Here is a 19,476-nt window from a genome sequence, read left to right on the forward strand (position 1 = left end):
AGCTATTGCAAAAAAAAAAATACGAAAATGTTTCCAAATAAGACCACTTTTTTTTTTGGAAAATATTACGTTAACGTCTTTTTTTTATATATAAAATCATAAATTTCAATATTTTTCTACAAAAACTCAACTTGCATATTTCCGCAAACATCACAACTGTACTGACGAGGCATAACTCATTTCTAACGTCATCATTTTACCCAAATGTTCACAGTGTGTACCCAAGTGTTACTTTCACTAACATTAAACAAATCTATTTTACCTTCGAGCGAGAATGGCTAATATTTCAAAATCACGTTCAGTAAATAAAACATTTTCCCCAGAAGTCGTTTTTTCCCACATAATCTCAACACCTATCTAAAATGTTCACAGATTAGGCAATAAACAAAACGTTAACCTCACCACTTCCAAAAAAAACTAGCAGAGTCAAAATAGCAAAACTAATGCAATCATATTTTAGCATTAAAATAATTTTGGTCAGAGGATTCCTGTGTGCTACGTAACGTAGCACAAATTACAATTAACAAGTGGCAATTACATTGACGGAATGCCAACTGTAATTCAATCACTGACACAGGATGAATGATTTCAGTCTGTAATGTATTAAATTAATCACTTTCATTACTTCAACAAACACAACTGACAGTTCAAAACCAACCAACAAAAAAAACAAGGGTGTGGTCCATTTGTGCTTTTAAACAGAAAGTCGTTCTGAATACATGAGTTCTTTTTGCAACACAGGCACACAGAGAGGGGTTGCCTTTCATGAAGCGAACTGTACAAATGGGCCAGGGGATGAGTCGGTGGCCATTTTCAGTTGAGAAATGACAGTCACAGAACATCAGAAGCCATTTAGGAAACAAACAAACATTATTAGGAGAAAGCCGTCGCCACAGCCACAACTTGATCCAATAAATACACAAAAAATCTGAAATAATTTCATTTTAGCTATGCTGGGGTCTGAGGTACATTAATATTCTTCAAAAATGTACACACACACAATTAGCAATTTTGTAAAAGGGATTATTATTATGATCATAATGAGTGGAACCCCCCCCCATCCAGTCCTGGGTTAGTGTGGCGGTGGTGGGGGAGGGTTCCATCTCCAGAGTCGTCCATTTTGTTGCATAATATCACTTGGGCGGGATTGATTGGACATGGCAGGGCAAAAAAAGAATGGACATGGCAGGGCAAAAAAAGAATGGTGGGAGGAAGGGAGTATTTTGTGATAAAATGCTGGCTGGAATGTCGACCACAGCGAGACGCTTGGGGGTGGTGAGGGGAGCTTTTAGGGCTACTACACAAAGGCAAAGGTCTTGACGGCACCCTCCAGCGTCACGCCCACTTCCTGCATTTTGTACCTGCAGACCACAACCAGTTGTCAGTGTCAGACATTTCTTTAAATTGATACAAAAAATTACACAAAGACCTTCATAGAAATAAGGTCTTTATGACAAAAACAGTATGATATTTTGGCAAACGTATTCATTATTTTATTTATTTAGATACACACTGCTCAAAAAAATTAAAAGAACACTTTGAAAACACATCAGATTTGAATGGTGACATTTTTTGGGGGGGGGATACCTATACTGGTATGGACAGTCTAATGCCAGTTTAATGTCTCAGGAACAAAAGGATGCCCCATCTTTTAATGGAAATAAGTTTTCAGCCTACAGAGGGCTCAGTATACAGACACCCCAAAACTCAAAGTGAAAAAAATGATATGGCAGGCTCGTCTTTTTTGCCTAAATTCAATTTCTGCAACTCAAAATTCTTTTCAATATCTTGTGTGCCCCCCACAAGCTTGTATGCATGCTTGACGACGTCGCGGCATGCTCCTAATGAGACGACGGATGGTGTCTTGTGAGATGTCCTCCCAGCTCTGTCTAAGGGCATCAGTGAGCTCCTGTGGCGGAGACATTAAAGGAGCTCCGTCCTGAAACGTCGCAAGACTCGCCTGCTATTCTTCCCCCGGATGGAAAGCGTCGGAAGCGGTGTGCGAGGAGGCAGAAGAGGGGCAAGCGCGGAGGCGTCCGGGCCAGGCTGCCGGCCAACCCAGCTCGCCCGGGCGTGCCTTCCATTCTTCTGGCAAATGTTCGATCGCTGGACAACAAAATAGAATTATATTCGCCTGCTGAGATCTACGAACTGGACAGTGCGTAGCTGCTGTGTGCTCGTGTTCACTGAGACTTGGTTAACTGTCAACATTCCGGACTCTGCTGTGAAACTGAAGCAGCTAGCGTGCTATCGGGCGGACCAGGCCATTGTAAAAGGGGTAAAATCGCGAGGTGGAATATGCGTCTACATCCGTGACGAATGGTGCCGGGACTCTGTAGTGGTATGCAAGCACTGCTCGCCACTGGCGGAGTTTGTGATCATTAAGTACCGTTTCACCATCTTCACTGGGGATTTTAATCATGCTAACCTGAAGTCTGTTTCTCCGAGGCTTCACCAGCAGTTTAATTTTCCAACACGTGGTGACAGCTTCCTGGACCTGGTCTACTCTACACATAAAGGAGCTTCAAAACTGCCCCCCTCCCCCATCTTGGACCTTCTGACCATCTCACTGTTATGCTTTTGCCCGCATACAGACAAACGGTGAAAGCATCCTGGCCGGTTCGCAAGCTGGTAAGGGTGTAGCCTGAGGGTGCCGCTGATGCGCTTTGAGACTGCTTTGGCACTACTGACTGGGAAATGTTTAAGCAGGTGGCCACTTGCAACGATCGGATGGACATAGAGGAGTATACTGACTCTGTTTCCTCTTACATCACGGAGTACATTGATGATGTGACCCACTCGAAATTCATCGTCACTCGGGCTAACTGGAAGCCATGGCTCAGGCTGCTGAGGGCCAGGGACAGGCTGGCTCGAGGACAGCGAGGGCCGACCTGTCCCGGGGCATCAAGGAAGCGAAAAGGGCGTTCTCTTGCAAGAGTACCGCCCACTTCAAGGACAGCAGGGACGCATGGAGCCTTTGGCAGGGCATTCAGACAATCACGGACTACAAGCCCGCGCCGCAGAGCTGTGAGGGCAACGTCCGTCTGCTCAACAATCTTAACCGTTTCTTTGCTCGCTTCGACGCTCAGAACAGCACTTGCCCGCTGAAGACCCCGCCCCCTCCACACAAGCAGCCCCTGTGCCTCTCTGCCGATAGCGTGTGGAGGGCGCTATCAACACCCGTAAGGCGGCGGGCCCTGACAACATCCCAGGTTGAGCGCTCAAGGACTGCGCTGGGGAGCTGACGGGTGTCTTCACGGACATCTTTAACATTTCCCTGCAGCAGGCCATCGTCCCTTCATGTTTCAAGGCTGCCACCATCCTGTGCCGAAGAAACCTGCTCCATCCTGCTTCAATGACTAGCGCCCCGTGGCACTGACGCCCATCATCATGAAGTGCTTTGAGCGGCTTGTCATGGAGCACATCAGATCCATTGTCCCCCTCACCATAGACCCCTTCCAGTTTGCGTACCGAGCCAAACGGTCCTCTGAGGATGCCATCTGCTCTGCCCTCCACTCGGCCCTCACCCACCTGGAGAGAAGGGACTCGTTTGTGAGATTGCTGTTTGTGGACTTCAGTTCTGCCTTCAACACCATTGTGCCACAACAACATCTGCAAACTCGACAAGCTGGGCCTCGGTACCTACCTCTGCCACTGGCTACTGGACTTCCTCTGTCAGAAGCCTCAGGTGGTACGTGTTGGCAACAAAATCTCCGCCAGCATCACGCTGAGCACGGGAGCCCCCCAAGGCTCAGTCCGCTGCTCTTCACCCTGCTGATGCATGACTGCACTGCAACCTACAGCAACAACCGCATAGTGAAATTTGCTGACGACACGACTCTGGTGGGTCTCATCACCAAGGGCAACGAGACTCAATACAGTTTGGAGGTTGACCTTCTGACCACGTGGTGCAGGGACAACAACCTTCCTGCGGAAACTCAGGCAAGCAAGTGCTCCTCTGGCCGTCATGACTACATTCTACCGTGGCACCATTGAGAGCGTCCTCTCCAGTTGTATCGCTGTTTGGGGTGGTAGCTGGACTGAATACAACATCAAGGCCCTGCAGCGCATAGTGAACACGGCTGGTAAGATTATTGGTGCTTCACTCCCCTCCCTGAAGGACATTTACATTACACCTCCCATCTCACCCGCAAGGCGACCACGATTGTGAGTGATGTGAGTCACCCCGCTCACTCTTTGTTTGATCTTCTGCCCTCTGGGAAGAGGTACAGGAGTCTGCGCTCCCGCACCACCAGACTCACCAACAGCTTCATACTCCAGGCTGTTAGGATCCTGAACTCTCTCCCCCCTTCTGCGTAGCGTCCTGTACTTTTGCGCTATATTCTGACTGTCTGCTGTATGCACACTTGCTCCATTTTTGCTCCTCTTTTTTAATATATTTGTTGATTTATTATTTATTCATCACTCTAATTTATTCATTGTTTGTGCCTTCTTGTTTTTATTTTTTTGTGTTGTTTACTTGTATGTATATTGTGTACTATGTCTTGTCACTGTGGGATAGTGGGAACGTAAATTCGATTTCTTTGTGTGTCTTGGCATGTGAAGAAATTGACAATAAAGCAGACTTTGACTTTGTAAAATCTGAGGAGCAACCTGGCGGCGTCTGATGGACCGAAACATTATGTCCCAGAGGTGTTCTATCGGGTTTAGATCAGGTGATCGTGAGGGCCATTCAATGGTGTCAATTCCTTCATCCTCCAGATACTGTATACTCTTGCCACATGAGGCCGGGCATTTCATCCCGATACCTAATGGTAGTCAGACTGCCGTTCTCTAGCCTGTAGAGTTCTGTTCGTCCCTCCATGGGAATGCCTCCCCAGACCATCACTGACCCACCACCAAACCGGTCATGTGAATGTTGCATGCAGCATAGTGCTCTCCTTGGCTTCTCCAGACCCTTTCACATCTATCACAGTTGCTCAGGGTAAACCTGCTCTCATCTGTGAAAAGCACAGGGCGTCAGTGGCGGACTTGCCAATTCTGCTGTTCTATGGCAAATGCCAATCGAGCTCCACGGTGCTGAGCAATGAGCACAGGAAACACTACAGGACGTCGTGCCCTGAGGCTACCCTCGTGAAGTTTCTGACTGTTCGGGCAGAGACATTCACACCAGTAGCCTGCTGGAGGTCATTCTGTAGGGCTCAGGCAGTACTCAACCTGTTCCTCCTTGCACAAAGCAGCAGATATCGGTCCTGCTGATGGAATGAGGACCATTTACGGCCCTGTCCAGCTCTCCTAGAGTAACTGCCTGTCTCCTGAAATCTCATCCATGCTCTGGAGATTGTACTGGGAGACACATCAAATCTTCTTGCAACAGCACGCATGGATGTGCCATCCTGGAGGAGTTGGACCATCTGCGCAACTTCAGGAGGGTTAAGAAATCGCCTCATGCTCCCAGTCATGATAATGACTCTAGCTAAAGCCAACACTTGTGCAAAAACAGTTAAAAAAGATCAAGAGGGAGGAACTTGAAATGGCCTCCACCTGCAAAATCAGTCCTGTTTTGGGCACCATCTCGTTGTTGCCCCTCTAGTGCACCTGTTGTTAATTCCATTAACGCCAATGCAGCTGAAACTGATTAACAACCTCCTCTGCCACGTACCTGACCAAAACCTTATCATAAAAGTCTAATTGAGTTCATGCCATACCCTGATAAAAACCAGTTCCTTTAATTTTTTTGAGCAGTGTAGTATTGATCTCAATTGTAATTTGGAGGGTTGATTTGGATTGTGTTTTAGGGCGTAATTCAAATATTGTCTTCCCTAATTAAAATAAATAAAATCACAATTTTGGGAGGTTTGATTTCATTATTAGACTTGTTTTTGTTTGATTTAAATCATTTTGTTTTTTTATTTCAAACTAATTATTTGAATGTGGATTTTTTTGTGGGGGTGGGGTTGCAACCCCAATGGCCTGTCCAAAGAACGCCTTACCAGTCGGAGAAGGTGGCGGCGTAGTAAACGGGCGGCTGCGGTGAGGCACACGTGTGTCCAGCGAGGACATCCAGGCCACAGGCGCCCATGTTGGCAAAGAGCAGCCAGTCGCCCACACTGAGCTCGGGCAGGAGGCAGCGCTCCACCACCAGGTCTATCTGGTCCAGCGTGGGACCCCGCAGACAGCTTGGGTACGCCGCAGTGGCGGCGCACGGCACCTGCTGCATGCAAAACAAGAATGGAAAACACAAGCATCAAGTCTCCTACTGGGCATTTGGTCATCCTAAAAATCAATTGCAACACATTCGGTGAACCCAGTTTGGGTTTGATTTTCTTAGTTTAACTTTTCTTGTATCAGGGATGAGAACGGCAAATGAAAAAAAAAACACTGAAAAGTAGCCAGGGTCTGGGGGCCGCATGCCCCACTGGGGGGGGGAACCACCCCCCCACTTGTCGTGGGGAGCCAGGGGCCGCAGGCCACTCCCAATGGGGGCCCCAGTGGGCCAGGGGCTACAGGCCCTCATTGGGGGCTGCAGGGGCTACAGGCCCCCATTGGGGGCCACAGGGGGCAAAGCTCCCTGGGAACTCCTGGGTTTCGGCAGTTTAGCAACCCCAACACCATTATAATTTCATCACTCAATTTCAACAGTTTTGTTAAAAAAATATTCCTGCTTGGTGGGCTACCAAGGTGAATATAATACAGTCAAGCCTCCGTTTGACCACAATCCGTTCCAGAAGGCGGTTTGAGAAGCGAATCGGTCGAATTCCGAATCTATTCTACAAAAAATTTTTAATCCGTTCCAAGAATTCTTCTAAGCATTTTTTCATTTGCGCGTTTTTGTCCGATCGCGCAACTGCAGCGCACTGCCGAACGCGCAACCGTAGCGCGGCGTCGACCGCGCAACTGCACCGCGCTGGTTGTATTATTGTGACACACCCACACCCCCTCACTGGGAGTGAGTTCCTTCTCTTGTTCTCTCTCGTTCTCTCTCGTTCTCTCTCGTTCTCTCTCGTTCTCTCTCGTTCTCTCTCGTTCTCTCTCGTTCTCTCTCTCGTTCTCTCTCTCGTTCTCTCTCTCTTTCGAGGCCCTGTAATTGGAATGAGCACAGTCCAAACCCTTGGGCGGGAACCCATTGGAGGGCAAGTCTGGTGCCAGCAGCCGCGGTAATTCCAGCTCCAATAGCGTATCTTAAAGTTGCTTCAGTTAAAAAGCTCGTAGTTGGACCTCGGGACTCCCCCTCCCTCTCCCCCCTCCCTCTCCCCCTCCCTGTAATTGTATCATAGTTTATGGAGAAAAACAATTTAAAAGGGACATTCGACGTGCTGTCAAATCAGTCATATTTAAACTTGCGCAATGACGGGGGAAATTTTTAGCAGCATGGGCGGTATTGATTAGAGGTATCAATGTTTTTTTTATTTATGTCATCGCTAACACACACTGGGCGATTATTAGAATATGGGCGATAATTAGAATAAATACGGTATATCATCTGTTTGTCTTTTCTTTACCCATTCTGTGGTAAATGCTGCTGGGGCCCGAATTTCCCCACCCCCGGGGATCAATAAAGTTTCAATCAATCAAGACTAATCAACAGCAACCCATTTGATTATTTTAAAATAAAAAAAATGTTTCCACCTTGTTAACTGTTTCAAATGTGGGAAAACATTGCGCAAAGTTTTGGTCCTTGTTTTGTTCGGTTCGGAGTAGGACATGCGTGTACAAAACATGACGGTGTAAAAGGTCAACGCACATTGCTCATGTCAAGTTCCTGCCATAAAGTTGACCCACTTTCAGGCGATATGTTCAGGCTGTCAGGTGGGCGGCGGTCAAACCTTGTGCACCGCCGGAGCGGTGATGGTGTTCCCCAGGAGCTTGGCGCCAAACGGGCCATAAACGCCCTCGTTCATGTAGTACAGGAATTCGGCACACTCTGCGTTGTCGTTGCCTGCTGAGGTCGGAAATGTGGAACAACAATAAGAACACCCGAGTGCAATTTGAGCTCCAGTCATGTATTCAGATCACGCAACAGGCGTTACTCAATGTGACTCGGACGCCCCGCGTGGCCAAAGTGTGCCCACCTGGAGTGAAGGCGTCCCAGCGGCGGGTTACCACCTCCTTGGCGATAACACTGACGGCCAGGCTGAAGGCTGACGCCACGTAGAAGGAGCCCGGCTGGGCCAGCACATGCACACCAGACAACGGCGGGAAGAATGCGTCAAGTAGCGGGCTGACGGCAGCTTCCACCTGCACACGCAACAGCAGCACATGGATGGCAAACGTCAAACTGCCACCGTGTTTCACTTGGACGCAAATGACCATGTCGTCTCTCAGTTACATGCACACGATTCCGGACAGTGGCCGCTTGACACTCAAACAAGGCGACGATGGCCATCGCTGCCAAACACAGCTCGAGTGACAAAACCTTCCAAAAGTAAACAAGTCTTATCTGCGTGCAGCCTGGCTGCCATTAATCAGGTCAAAGTCTGAGCTCAAGATGACATTCAAGGTGTTGACCTCTTTGAGTTGGAATTCAGAGCCGGTGAATCCACTGCCAATGTCCAGGATGTTCATGGTGAAGCCGAGGTCCGCCTGGAACAAGTAACAACCTGACGTTAGCCTCTGATAAGGGCTGAAGGCTGAGACAGGTCAAAAATTATTTACTACGCTCCCCATTTCGAATGGCGCTTTTTTTCCTGTTGGCAGCCTTACGTTGTGCGTTAAATTTTGAGTTACAACGTTTAATGTGGATACGCTTTTGGTCACATCTCGGGCGGGCACTTACCCCCATGTCAAAGAGGCAGCGAGCGTCGGCCAGGGCATGACCGTAGGCCCGCTGCGGTTCCTGGCAGGAGGTCGGTACATGAAAGGCCACGCCCACCACCCGCACGCCGAGCGTCTTGGCCACCTCCAGCAGGTGACAGCAGCTCTTCAGAGTGGCCCCAAAGGCCACGCTGGTCTCGGCAGCGTGGGCCTCCGTGCTCAGCTGCAGCAGCAATCTGCAAGGTGAGTCACAAAAGCTCAATGTCGTTTCTTGTCTTGAACAATTACCGTATTTTTCGCACCATAAGGCGCACTGGATTATAAGGCGCACCCTCATTGATATTTTTCTTTAAGAAATTATTTCATATATAGGGCGCACCGGAATAAACTATACTCCATCAAACTGAGGTTGACTAGGGTTGCGGTATGCATCTACTAGCCAATAACCAACGAGCCCTCAGTAAACAATCGCGTTTCTCAAACTATCTCCGATAAAAGTGATCGGAACCGACTAAAGTTCGATCTAACACATTGGTACTGCTTACTTATGTTTCCCTTCCATATTGATCCGTAAATTTACCCGAAACATTAACGGAGCAGCCTTTTTTTAAATGAAAGAAACTCATGCGTATAGCAGCTATCATTATAGCATTAGCCCACCAGCAAACTCCCATGAGCCTCAACAAAGGATCATGGCGGCTCCCTGTAAACAACCACGTTTCTCAAACTCTCTCCCACAAAAGTAATCGGAACCAACTAAAGACCGATTTAACACATTGGTAGAAGCACCAATGTGTTAAATCGATCTTAATGATTCCGTTGCACATTGATCTGTAAACGTACTCGAAAACATTAACGGAACAGCCCATTTTGAAATGTACAACAGCTAGTCAGTGACACCCCCTGATCACGGCATTAGCCACCCGCAAATCCCCATGGGCCTCAGCTCGCAGACTCCCATGAGCCTCAGCAAAGTGTCATGGCGGCCCCCCGTAAACAATCACGTTTCTCAAACCCCCTCCCATATAAGTGATCGGAACAGTCTAAATATCGATTTAACACATTGGTGCTGCTTATTTATGATTCCGTTGCATATTGATCCGTAAACGCACTGGAAAACATTAACGGAACAGCCTATTTGGAAATGAAATAGCCTCGCGGGTACAACAGCTATTCAGTGACGCTCCTGACCACGGTTGCCGTAATGCTGTGAAGCAATGCGACCTTGTAATTTACTAGTCGTACTAAAACGTATTGAAACATTTTGGCAGAGCGCTGTGTACAACAAGTATGGATCAACAAATTCATCAAGGTCTGCAATATAAGGCGGACTGTGTTTTTTTTTTTTTTCTAGTAAATTTTACGTTTTTAAGTGCGCCTAATAGTGGGGAAAATACGCTATGCTAAGAGTTTATGGTGCTTTCTACTTGGCACGTGGGTGGAGGCGCGCGATCTTGGCCAGTTCAGCCTCATTCTCGCAGACAAGGTGGCACACGTCGTGCTTGGCGGCGGCCTTAACGAGCGCCAGCTGCTTGCAGACACCCGCCAGTATGATGTTGTTGGGCGACGCGCCGTGCTCCAGCGCCAGGTTGACTTCAGTCTGCGAGCAATGCAACATGATTAAAAACCCTCCAGATGAGCTCCAAGTTTGTAGCAACCTATGCAATTAATGCAGGTGCTGACTTTGCTGGCGCAGACGAAGCCCAGGCCCAGAGAGGCGAGCACCTCCACGACCGCCGGGCTGCGGTTGCACCGGAGCGGAAAGTACGGCTGCAGGCGCGGCGCGGTGCTTCTCCAGCAGGCGTGCTGATGCATCAGAGCGCCCAAATCAGCCACCATGAAGGCTCTCTTCTCCGCCTGTCAACACAAAACAACTTGAGCTAAAACTACTACTTATACCAGAAAAATTAAGACGTTCTGTTCCCATCTCCAGGCAAGTAACAGCCGGTCTGCTATTTAGAAAAACGCAGAAAATTCCCAGTCTGTGTACCAACCAGGGCCTGTTGGCAAATGCGCTCGTCAATGACATCATTGAGGGTGGCGCCGCTCTCCAGCAGCTCGACGGTGTAGCCGTCGGGTCGGTCGGTGAATCCTTTCATCTTATCCGTATTCCAGCGAGCCAAAACTCATAAAGAACGACGAGTGAGGGCTAGTTTGTGGCGAGCGGGTCACGACTGAGCCAATTGGGGGGTCCTACCGGTTATGCAACAAACTAGGAGATTGGGGTCAAACAAAAAACACATGATTATATAAATGTTGGGAGAAACAACAATGCGCTCGCGTGGCAGACTCACATGGACAAGTCTGGAGACGGACTTGTACCGCTATCAGCTAGGATCCCAAGGCGGCTCAGCGTTGAAGTCAAAGTGCTCCCGGTACAGAGCCGCCCCTAGGCCCTCTGGATAGCGCTCATACACCTGTGCAGAGATGGGGGAGCCCTGCACACACATGTAAATACAACATTGTCACGACAAATCCTCCCATGGAAATCAATGGCAAGCCAATGTTGTCTTTTTTTATTGATAGATATCGCAACTCAAATAAGGCCTCAAAGAATTGCTTCACTCCAAGAGGCAACATTATTTTGTCTGATTTTGTTATCTTGTCATTGTGACATTCTGTCAAAACGGGTTTTGTAAAAAGGCAAAACATTTTTTCCAGCCTTGGGAAAAGGTCTGCCCTTTAAAACTACTATAATGGCCACCTCCAAGAAAACCCAGCGCATGCGCACCAAACAATTTAACAAACGAGATTAGCGATTCAATGGCTACGCCATAGCCGAACACACATTAAAAAACATCACAAAGCGGCCAATGCCGCGTAGCTGTTCAATTGAGACGGCGAAAGAATGGAAAATAGGAAATTTGTCGGCAGAAAACGAACAGATGAATGTTGTGGCGCCGTCGAGCGCGCCGCCATAGACGCTGACGTTAACGTCTCACGTTATAAATAACTATAGCAAAGCCTTTATTGCCGTCGGGCTACACGACGTATAAATAGCCGACTGTAACGTTAGCCTAGCTGGGTAGCCTTTTAAGTATTTGAAGCACACGTTAATGACATTCGAGGAAACGGGAAACCACATTGCCTCGGACTGTCATGTTTGGGGCAATGGAAGCGGAAAGAGCAACCCGCCATGTTAACTCCACAGACACTCACACACACACTTGGCGATCTGCTTACGTGAGATAACGGCCAGAAGGTTTCAGTAAATCGTCTTCTCTTTTTCGGCGGAATTTTTAAAGAGTAGTGGGCCCCAGGTTAAAAGAAAGAACGGCGGCTGCTGTGGCCATATGGCTCGTCGAAGCGTCGGGATTGCAGGATCCTTGTAGTAATCTTGTCTCTTCGTCAGTGGCAGCAGATCTACACTGACAGCGGCGGCAGAAAGTAGCAAAAGCTCAGCAAGCTTTTCGTGGGCGTGGCCTATCTTGGGCAGCAGGCCAATCAACGCACGGTGTTTGGAGCGGGCCAAACCAAATATGTAGTTCCGAAAGGACAAATCGGGATTGCGCTTTGTCGGTTTTACGTAATCATGCACTTCCCAGTTGAAGGGACACTCGCCGCTGTCATTCATGGCTTTTGTGCGAGTTTTCGTCAGGCCCATCACAAACACTGTTAATCCATACATCCAGAGTATCATTCGTGTATTTTACTTTGTGCTTTTGGACGCCGTATTCACAGAAGCTTGCTTCTAAAGGTTGCCATGTCACACATTTCTTTGAGAACCAAAACAGATTGTGCAAGCAATTGATTATTGATAGAATATCCAAGTAGCTCATTGTAACTGAGTAAAATGCTTCACAAAAATACTCAAGCAAAAGTAATGCAAAACCAAGCTCGCATCAGCCATGCTGGTTGTCTTTTTTTGTTTGTTAAATTTGAAAGAGGAAACTTGTCAAGTTCTCATGAGGCCCGTTGAAGCCTGAAGCAAAACAACAAGTCGAACATATTTGTTTTTTCTCCAGTGAGAACAATACAAATGGAATGCTATCATTGTAGGGTTAAACCGAGACCTCCCAGAAACCTTAAATCAAATTTACTGGCAACTTTTTAGACATGTTTTCTCGCATTCTCCTCAGAAAAAAGAGACTACTTTTGACTTGCGACCACTTATAGTGGACCCCACTTTTGGTTCTGGCTAATTAGTGGCAAACATTAGCAGTTGATTCCAGTTGCTGTCAATGTGTGTGAAACATTCATGCATGGTTTTTGTTTTGTTTTGTTTTGTTTATCTCGTGGTAGAGAGAAAGAAACCTCCAACGGGTTATTTCCCTCGTTTAGTCCTGGTCATGCATCCGCTTTAGTTGGCATATTTCAGCGTTGTCAAAGGGAAAAGGTTGGTTTGGCTTCATTAGGCGTGCTGCTGGTCAGGAGTTCAGGCTCAGAGGGCCTGCGGGGTAAGGACGAGACAAGAGGTTTTAGCAAACATACTTGCAGCCATGTGCCGTTTGTCGTGCTACTTCGGCGGCCACAAACAACACGGCAGTGACGTACTCCTCTGGTATTGTCACGTGCAGATTATTATTTATTCTTTTTAAATCATGTTAGCCTGGGGAAAAGGAAATCAACATAGTGGTGTGAATAATGAATTCAGATTGGTGGCATAATTGATTATGTAGCGTTTCACTATGACGAGTTGTAAGGAAGATCCTTCTATATTGGGATCAGATAGAAACAACTGCATGACAGACGCAGAGTCACAAGGAACTCATAAATATCTCTAAAATGTTTTTTTCACAATATTCTCAGTAGGGTTTTGATGTCATTTGCAGCCTGCCAACATTTGGGCTTCAGATAAGAAATGCAGTAAATCCATCTTTTGTTTCCTCTTTACGATGGCAGTTTTTATTTTATACATTAATTGTTTTGTTTTTTCAAAATCCAATCATTTTTCATGAATAATATTTTTAATACAACTATTTTTGTTGACATTTCCTAATCTAAATGTCAGTGATCCCTTAAATTCTTGCTTCCAGGCTGCCTTTTAAGAGTCAAGCCCCTCAATTACAAAACAAATAATGTGACTAATTCCTGTGATTGCACTTTTTCTTCACATTGAGTAAAACAGTAATGTCCAAAGTCCGGCCCGTGGGCCACATTTGTCCCCACGGGGGTTGTGGGCATGCTGGAGCCTATCCGAGCGGTCATCGGGCAGTAAGCGGGGGACACCCTGAACCAGTTGACAGCCAATCGCAGGGCACACAGGGATGAACAACCATCTGCACTCGCACTCACACCTAGGCACAATTTGGAGTGCTCAATCGGCCTACCAAGCATGTTTTTGGGATGTGGGAATGCCTGGAGAAAACCCACGCGGGCTTGGGGAGAACATGCAAATTGTTGGAGGTGGAATCAAACCCGCACCCTTCTAACTGTGAGGCCAACGTGCTAACCAGTGCACCACTGAGCCGCCCAACTTAATACATCTAATAAAAAATTAATCCAACTTTCATAAAATTGTTTATTTAATTTATTCTTATTTTAATCTTTAACTTTTCTGGTAGTGCAATTGACAACAGATTCTCATTTGCAATATCAACATACCTGCAGACAGCAAAGGATATACTAGTTATAATAATAATATTAATAATAATAATACCTTTTATTTGTAAGGCGCCTTTCAAGGCACTCAAGGTTGCCGTACAGAGATAAAATAGCATACACAATTAAATATAAAAACAGTATAACAGCAAGGAAACATATGGAGCAGAATTATGGGTTCAAGTATATGCCTGCTTACAGAGGTGGGTTTTTAGGTGGGATGCGAACTGTAGAATGGAGTCAATGTTTCTAATGTTAGCGGGGAGAGAGTTCCAGAGACGAGGGGCAGAGCAGGTGAAGGCTCTAGCCCCCAAAGTGGACAGACGGACTGGGGGGGCAGTGAGGGTAATAGTAGATGGAGACCTTAGAGACCGGGTGGGAATGTTAATGTGGAGGAGGGCAGACAGGTATGGACGGGCGAGGTTATAGAGGGCCTTAAATGTATGGAGGAGGATTTTATAGTTAATGCGGTGTTTTATGGGAAGCCAGTGAAGTTGGTGCAGAACAGGAGTGATGTGATGATGGACAGGGGTTCTGATGATGATGCGAGCAGCAGCATTTTGAACCAATTGCAGTTTATGGAGGAGTTTGTGGGGGAGGCCAACAAGGATGGAGTTGCAATAATCGGGACGGGAGGTAACGAGAGAGTGGACCAGGATAGCAGTGGTGTTCGGAGTGAGTGATGGATGGAGGCGGTTGATGTTGCGGATGTGGAAATAGGAGGAACAGATGATGTTGTTGATGTGGGTGCTAAATGATAGGGTGCTGCCGAGGACGACACCCAGGCTCTTAGCCTGAGGGGAGGGGGAAACCGAGGAGTTGTTAATGGTGAGCATAAGACTGGGCTGTTTGTTGAGGGATGATTTGGAACCAATGAGGACTACCTCAGTTTTGTCACAGTTGAGTTTAAGGAAGTTTGAGGGGAACCAGGATTTAATTTCTTGAAGGCATGCACAGAGGGAGGATATATTTGCAAGTTAATTTACAATGGTAATGATTCGAGAAGGGGTGGCTCGGTGGCGCACTAGTTAGCACGTCACCCTCACAGTTGGGAGGGTGCGGGTTCGATTCCACCTCCGACCATCTCTATGTGGAGTTCGCATGTTCTCCCTGTGCCTGCGTGGGTTTTCTCCGGGCACTACGGTTTCCTCCCACATCCCCAAAACATGCTTGGTAGGCTGATTGAGCACTCCAAATTCCTAGGTGCGAGTTTCGATGGTTGTTTGGCTTCGTGTGCTCTGCGATTAGCTGGTAACCAGTTCAAGGTGTCCCCTGCCTACAGCCCGATGACCGCTGGGATTAGTTCCAGCATGCCCGTGACCCCCATGGGGACAAGCAGTATAGAAAATGGATGGATGGTTCAAGGAATGTCGGTGTGAATGATCTGCCCCTATACATTTTCATCTAAGCAAATCTGGCCCGCTTTGCAAAAAGTTTGGACACCCCTGGAGTAAAAGTAACGACAGAACATTTGAAGATGATGTTTATGTTTGTTGCAAGGTATGGCGTACGTTGATTGTCAAGCGCCGTCTCATTCCCAATTGGTGTGCACTTCGATGCGATCCAGCATCGAAGGTCCCGTGTAGTTGTTGGTCTTGACCGCCTGCAGCCCGCCGATGTAATCGCCGGGAAGTCCGTTCTGTTCAGCGCCCCAACACACCACCTTTGCATAAGACAGTCACTAGTAGCTCATTATCACTTCAAACTTCAATTACGTGTGGGAGATTTGTGCCTTTTGCCGGACAGTTTGCATCATGGATGCATGGCTACAGTGGCATGTATGCAAAAACACACACCCATGTAAAGTATAGACACATACATGTTTGTACTGCGGCGAGGTCAGAGAAGCGTGAAAGTTGTTCATCTGGTACGTCCTGCACAGCATCTCTCCGTGGTTGCTGCTCTCCACAGTCACCTCCAGCGGCGAATAAAGGCCCTCATGGATGCCTTCCTGACTGAAAGTGTGCACAGGGCATGCCATGATATTATGCGGTGTGCGTAGTGTATGTTGGGTGTCTGACTGACTGGTCCAGGTTGTCCAGTTGGTCTCGTCTAATGGTCCAGATGACGCCCCACACCTCAGAGCCAGGACTTTGTCGAATGGTGGCCACGCCACCGTGCCAGCTGCTCGCTACACTTCCAGCCCAGAGGCCAAAATCCAGCTGATAGTCCTACACGCACACATTATGTGAGATTTATGTTTATTACGTTTGTACATGTGAAGTTTGACTTTCGGTCACTATCCGAGTACTTTGATGTATCTGATGAATCCAAATTAATAGCTATGTAACTCTGCAAACACAAACATATTTTACCTTTGGTCAATATGCAACTTTTGGGGCTCTGTACAAATGCGACTAAAGCAGTTTTTGAGGACATCTGGTGGTCATCTTTTAAAGTACCACGTGGACTAAAGAGTGAAAACAAAAATATAGTTCTGCGTTCCAGTGGTAGTACATATATTACTTATTAGTTACCTATAAAGTAGTCTAGTTACCTGTACATGGTACGTTCAAGACCATGCTGTTATAAAAAAAAAAGCCCACGCGTGTTTTGCGGCTACAGCCTAATTATTATTTGTTTAGTCGACATTACTATTGAGCACAAATCAACATTCCGACATTTGAGCGACAAAAAGGGGGCAATATTTAAAAAAAAAAAGGAAAACTGTTCCGCCACTAAACGGCGGTGAAACAGGTAGCGACAAATAGCACGCACCCAGAAAAATTATTTGAATGACCTTGAGTCGACCGATGTCGAGGAAAGTTGCCGATGGGTTTTCCAGGCACAATCTCTCCTTCGACATATTACTCCCGAAAGCGAAATACGCAAACGTGCTGATGCTGTCGGTCCGCTCAGGCACCATTTGGAAATGTATGCGGTCTTTAAATGTCTCGTCACTGCTACCGCTAGCAAGTGAAAGCTAATAGTTAGCCAGCCACCAAACCAGCCAGATTACTTCCTACTCTCACACATGACGTCACAGAACAAAACTAATATTGAATAAATGTGCAAAGGAGGCATTCACTGGGTAAACCTTCTGCGCAGTTATAAGGATAATCGTTCACATTCAAATAGACTGCTACATGTAGTGACGTAGAAGACTCCTGAAGTAATGCTGCATTCGATAGTGGTAAATTACATGAATAAAAAAATATTTAAAAAACAAGATTTTACTAGTTTGATCATTAATAACAATTAGGCAATTTGCACACAATTATGAAGTTTAATGGTAAAGTAACCAAAACTCACACACCAGTGGTAATGAGGCATCAAAAGAACTGTGTACAAAATAAGGTAGGCAAAAAAAATCATAGAAAAAGAAGAATCCTGTACAGTGAATGTGGAAAAACAGGCGACGAGCACTTTTGAGGAGGAGCTGATCATCTCCTTGGACCCCCCCGGCCTCGTCCCCGTCCTCTGCCGCGCCCTCGACCTCTGCCCCGTCCTCGTCCAGCCACTGCACAAACACATACAATATTATTGAAGAAGCACGTTCAAACTTAAACGTGTGGGTTAATGAAAAACATGCTTGATAGGTTTAATGTTGCTGTTAGCATGATTTTTGGTGGACTGAGTTTGCTATTCCTGACATTTTGGTGTGAAAATAAAGGCTTTGTAGTTGAATAACTTGTAAATAAGGCAAGAGTGGCTTACCAGCTTCCCGCTTCTTTGACTTGATCTTGGGCTCAATGTCCACAAGGAGCGTGTCGAGCGGCAGGCTGTCGGGCAAGATGAAGTAGCGGATGTTGTTGCCACGAATGCTCAGCGACTCCAGCTGAGCCGGCTCGCGATTCTTCAGCGTCATCTTCACCGCCTTCAAGTGTGTGTTCATGCTGACATCTACACCTGTACGCATGTGTGAGCACACATGCAATAATCATGTACAAAAATAATCAATAGTGATACTTCAGTTAAAAGCATCTCAGAAAATAAAAATAAGAAAATAACAGGTATCTGACATGTACCAAGAAACAATTTTCTTTCACTTTCTGGTACGAACTTAAATGTCCTTGAGTAAAATGTTTAAAATTGTTTCAATTGAGATTTTTTGAGTTGATCAAAAGCATTTCTTCACATTTTATTTCACGTTAAACAAGATTGTTAGGGAAATTTATGGGTAGTATCTAGTACATGTAATGGAGCAGGAGTGAAAGTAGCCAGATGTGTATACAAATGAAGACTTGGAAATCCTACTGGAGTAATTTGGCCTTCAATGGATGGAAAAATGTAGCCAACTTAACTCCTCTGCACTTACAGCCAAGTTGTGAGTTAAGGCAGGATTGTGGCAGACTGTAAACAAAAACTTTTTCCTCTATACGTTGGCTTTCTCGGATGGTGGTTCACTTTACCTGTGATAGTGCCATGGACCTGGGTACCGTTCTTCAATTCGATCGTTACCGTCTCATGGCTCAGTTTCATCAAAAACCTTGGATAAATCAAACCAACAAATCAAAATGTCAACTAGCCATCTTTGTTAGACTGTAGATTGTACAAAAAAAGTACATAGTGTACTGTACAGTACAGTGTACCACTTTGAAGCTAACGTATCTTTGATGGCTATGAAGACAGGAGTGGGAGAGTTTTACCGTAAATAGCACAAATCAATAATACAGTACACATAGGGTTCAATTTCGTACATCTTGATTGATTCACTGCATTAGCACATAAAAATATCGATGCGTTTTCTTGACTAACTTGAGGGTCTCCATTCATCGGAAGGCCGCTTCCCGCCAAGCTAGCGCGCTACACAATTCTCCCACCGATTTCATCTAACTCCATCCGGCGTCGAATCCTCGTTTCGCACATCGGACATCACCTTATCGGACACGCGGATGCATTTTAAAGCGTCTTACCTTACGAGTTTCATGCCGGCGGAAGAAGGTATGAGTACCAAAAAATTACGGCGCTTGATTTGATAAAAACCAGCTGGCCGCTAACAGTCGTTGCGTTTACGTAGGGGGACGCCGACGTCATTTCAGTGCGCCCAAAAGGTGTTTCCATAGCCACAGTGCCGCCAACAGGTAAAGCTAAACACTACACACCAGTGAACGTATACAGGATTGTCTCAGAAAATTAGAATATTGTGATAAAGTATTTTATTTTCTGTAATGCAAGTAAAAAAACAAAAATGTCATACATTCTGGATTAATTACAAATCAACTAAAATATTGCGAGCCTTTTATTATTTTAATATTGCTGATTATGGCATACAGCTTA

The 19,476-nt window shown here is 46.3% G+C and overlaps 3 protein-coding genes across 7 annotated transcripts; all 3 read right to left on the reverse strand.

The window, feature by feature from the left end:
* Positions 1-581: 581 nt before the first annotated feature.
* Positions 582-12,110, reverse strand: LOC133145003 (antizyme inhibitor 1-like). 4 transcript variants are annotated; one of them, XM_061268060.1, is made up of 12 exons: positions 11,899-12,110; positions 11,010-11,153; positions 10,710-10,927; positions 10,399-10,572; positions 10,143-10,315; positions 8,738-8,951; positions 8,470-8,544; positions 8,034-8,199; positions 7,788-7,900; positions 5,955-6,175; positions 1,961-2,106; positions 582-1,361 (listed from the first exon to the last, which is right to left on the reverse strand). In XM_061268060.1, the coding sequence occupies exons 3-12, from the start codon at positions 10,812-10,814 to the stop codon at positions 1,336-1,338; spliced, it is 1,413 nt and encodes a 470-aa protein (XP_061124044.1). In that variant the 5' UTR covers positions 10,815-10,927; positions 11,010-11,153; positions 11,899-12,110; the 3' UTR covers positions 582-1,335. The 4 variants fall into 4 exon arrangements, with proteins under 4 accessions (XP_061124044.1, XP_061124043.1, XP_061124046.1 ...); XM_061268059.1 differs by having other exon boundaries at positions 7,788-7,903; XM_061268062.1 differs by lacking the exon at positions 1,961-2,106.
* A 232-nt stretch (positions 12,111-12,342) lies between these two features.
* Positions 12,343-17,230, reverse strand: LOC133145004 (gamma-glutamylcyclotransferase-like). 2 transcript variants are annotated; one of them, XM_061268064.1, is made up of 5 exons: positions 16,997-17,230; positions 16,282-16,427; positions 16,076-16,211; positions 15,768-15,895; positions 12,343-13,105 (listed from the first exon to the last, which is right to left on the reverse strand). In XM_061268064.1, exons 1-4 carry the CDS (start codon positions 17,120-17,122, stop codon positions 15,788-15,790), a joined length of 516 nt encoding a protein of 171 aa, XP_061124048.1. In that variant the 5' UTR covers positions 17,123-17,230; the 3' UTR covers positions 12,343-13,105; positions 15,768-15,787. The 2 variants fall into 2 exon arrangements, with proteins under 2 accessions (XP_061124048.1, XP_061124047.1); XM_061268063.1 differs by having other exon boundaries at positions 15,768-15,919; positions 16,997-17,227.
* A 282-nt stretch (positions 17,231-17,512) lies between these two features.
* snrpd1 (small nuclear ribonucleoprotein D1 polypeptide) lies at positions 17,513-19,252 on the reverse strand. Its single transcript, XM_061268065.1, has 4 exons — positions 19,113-19,252; positions 18,609-18,685; positions 17,914-18,105; positions 17,513-17,716 (listed from the first exon to the last, which is right to left on the reverse strand). The coding sequence occupies exons 1-4, from the start codon at positions 19,124-19,126 to the stop codon at positions 17,640-17,642; spliced, it is 360 nt and encodes a 119-aa protein (XP_061124049.1). The 5' UTR covers positions 19,127-19,252; the 3' UTR covers positions 17,513-17,639.
* Between the last annotated feature and the right edge of the window lie 224 nt (positions 19,253-19,476).

This window comes from Syngnathus typhle, linkage group LG20, assembly GCF_033458585.1.
Source record: "Syngnathus typhle isolate RoL2023-S1 ecotype Sweden linkage group LG20, RoL_Styp_1.0, whole genome shotgun sequence".
Taxonomy (NCBI): Eukaryota; Metazoa; Chordata; class Actinopteri; order Syngnathiformes; family Syngnathidae; genus Syngnathus; species Syngnathus typhle.

Bases quoted from the DNA above. Each gene is read 5' to 3' on its own strand.
- LOC133145003 (XM_061268059.1), bottom strand. From the start codon at position 10,814: ATGAAAGGATTCACCGACCGACCCGACGGCTACACCGTCGAGCTGCTG. The intron at 8,952-10,142 runs GTAGAAAGCACC...CTCACCTTGCAG, and splicing joins CGCCTCCACCCACGTGCCAA to ATTGCTGCTGCAGCTGAGCA. The intron at 7,904-8,033 runs GTGGGCACACTT...TTCCGACCTCAG, and splicing joins CTGGGACGCCTTCACTCCAG to CAGGCAACGACAACGCAGAG.
- LOC133145004 (XM_061268063.1), bottom strand. From the start codon at position 17,122: ATGGTGCCTGAGCGGACCGACAGCATCAGCACGTTTGCGTATTTCGCT. The intron at 16,428-16,996 runs GTCATTCAAATA...GTGTGCGTGTAG, and splicing joins TCGACATCGGTCGACTCAAG to GACTATCAGCTGGATTTTGG. The intron at 16,212-16,281 runs GTCAGTCAGACA...GCACACTTTCAG, and splicing joins CAACTGGACAACCTGGACCA to TCAGGAAGGCATCCATGAGG.
- snrpd1 (XM_061268065.1), bottom strand. The intron at 18,106-18,608 runs GTAAAGTGAACC...ACATGCGTACAG, and splicing joins GGTCCATGGCACTATCACAG to GTGTAGATGTCAGCATGAAC. The intron at 17,717-17,913 runs GTAAGCCACTCT...GTGTTTGTGCAG, and splicing joins GTCAAAGAAGCGGGAAGCTG to TGGCTGGACGAGGACGGGGC.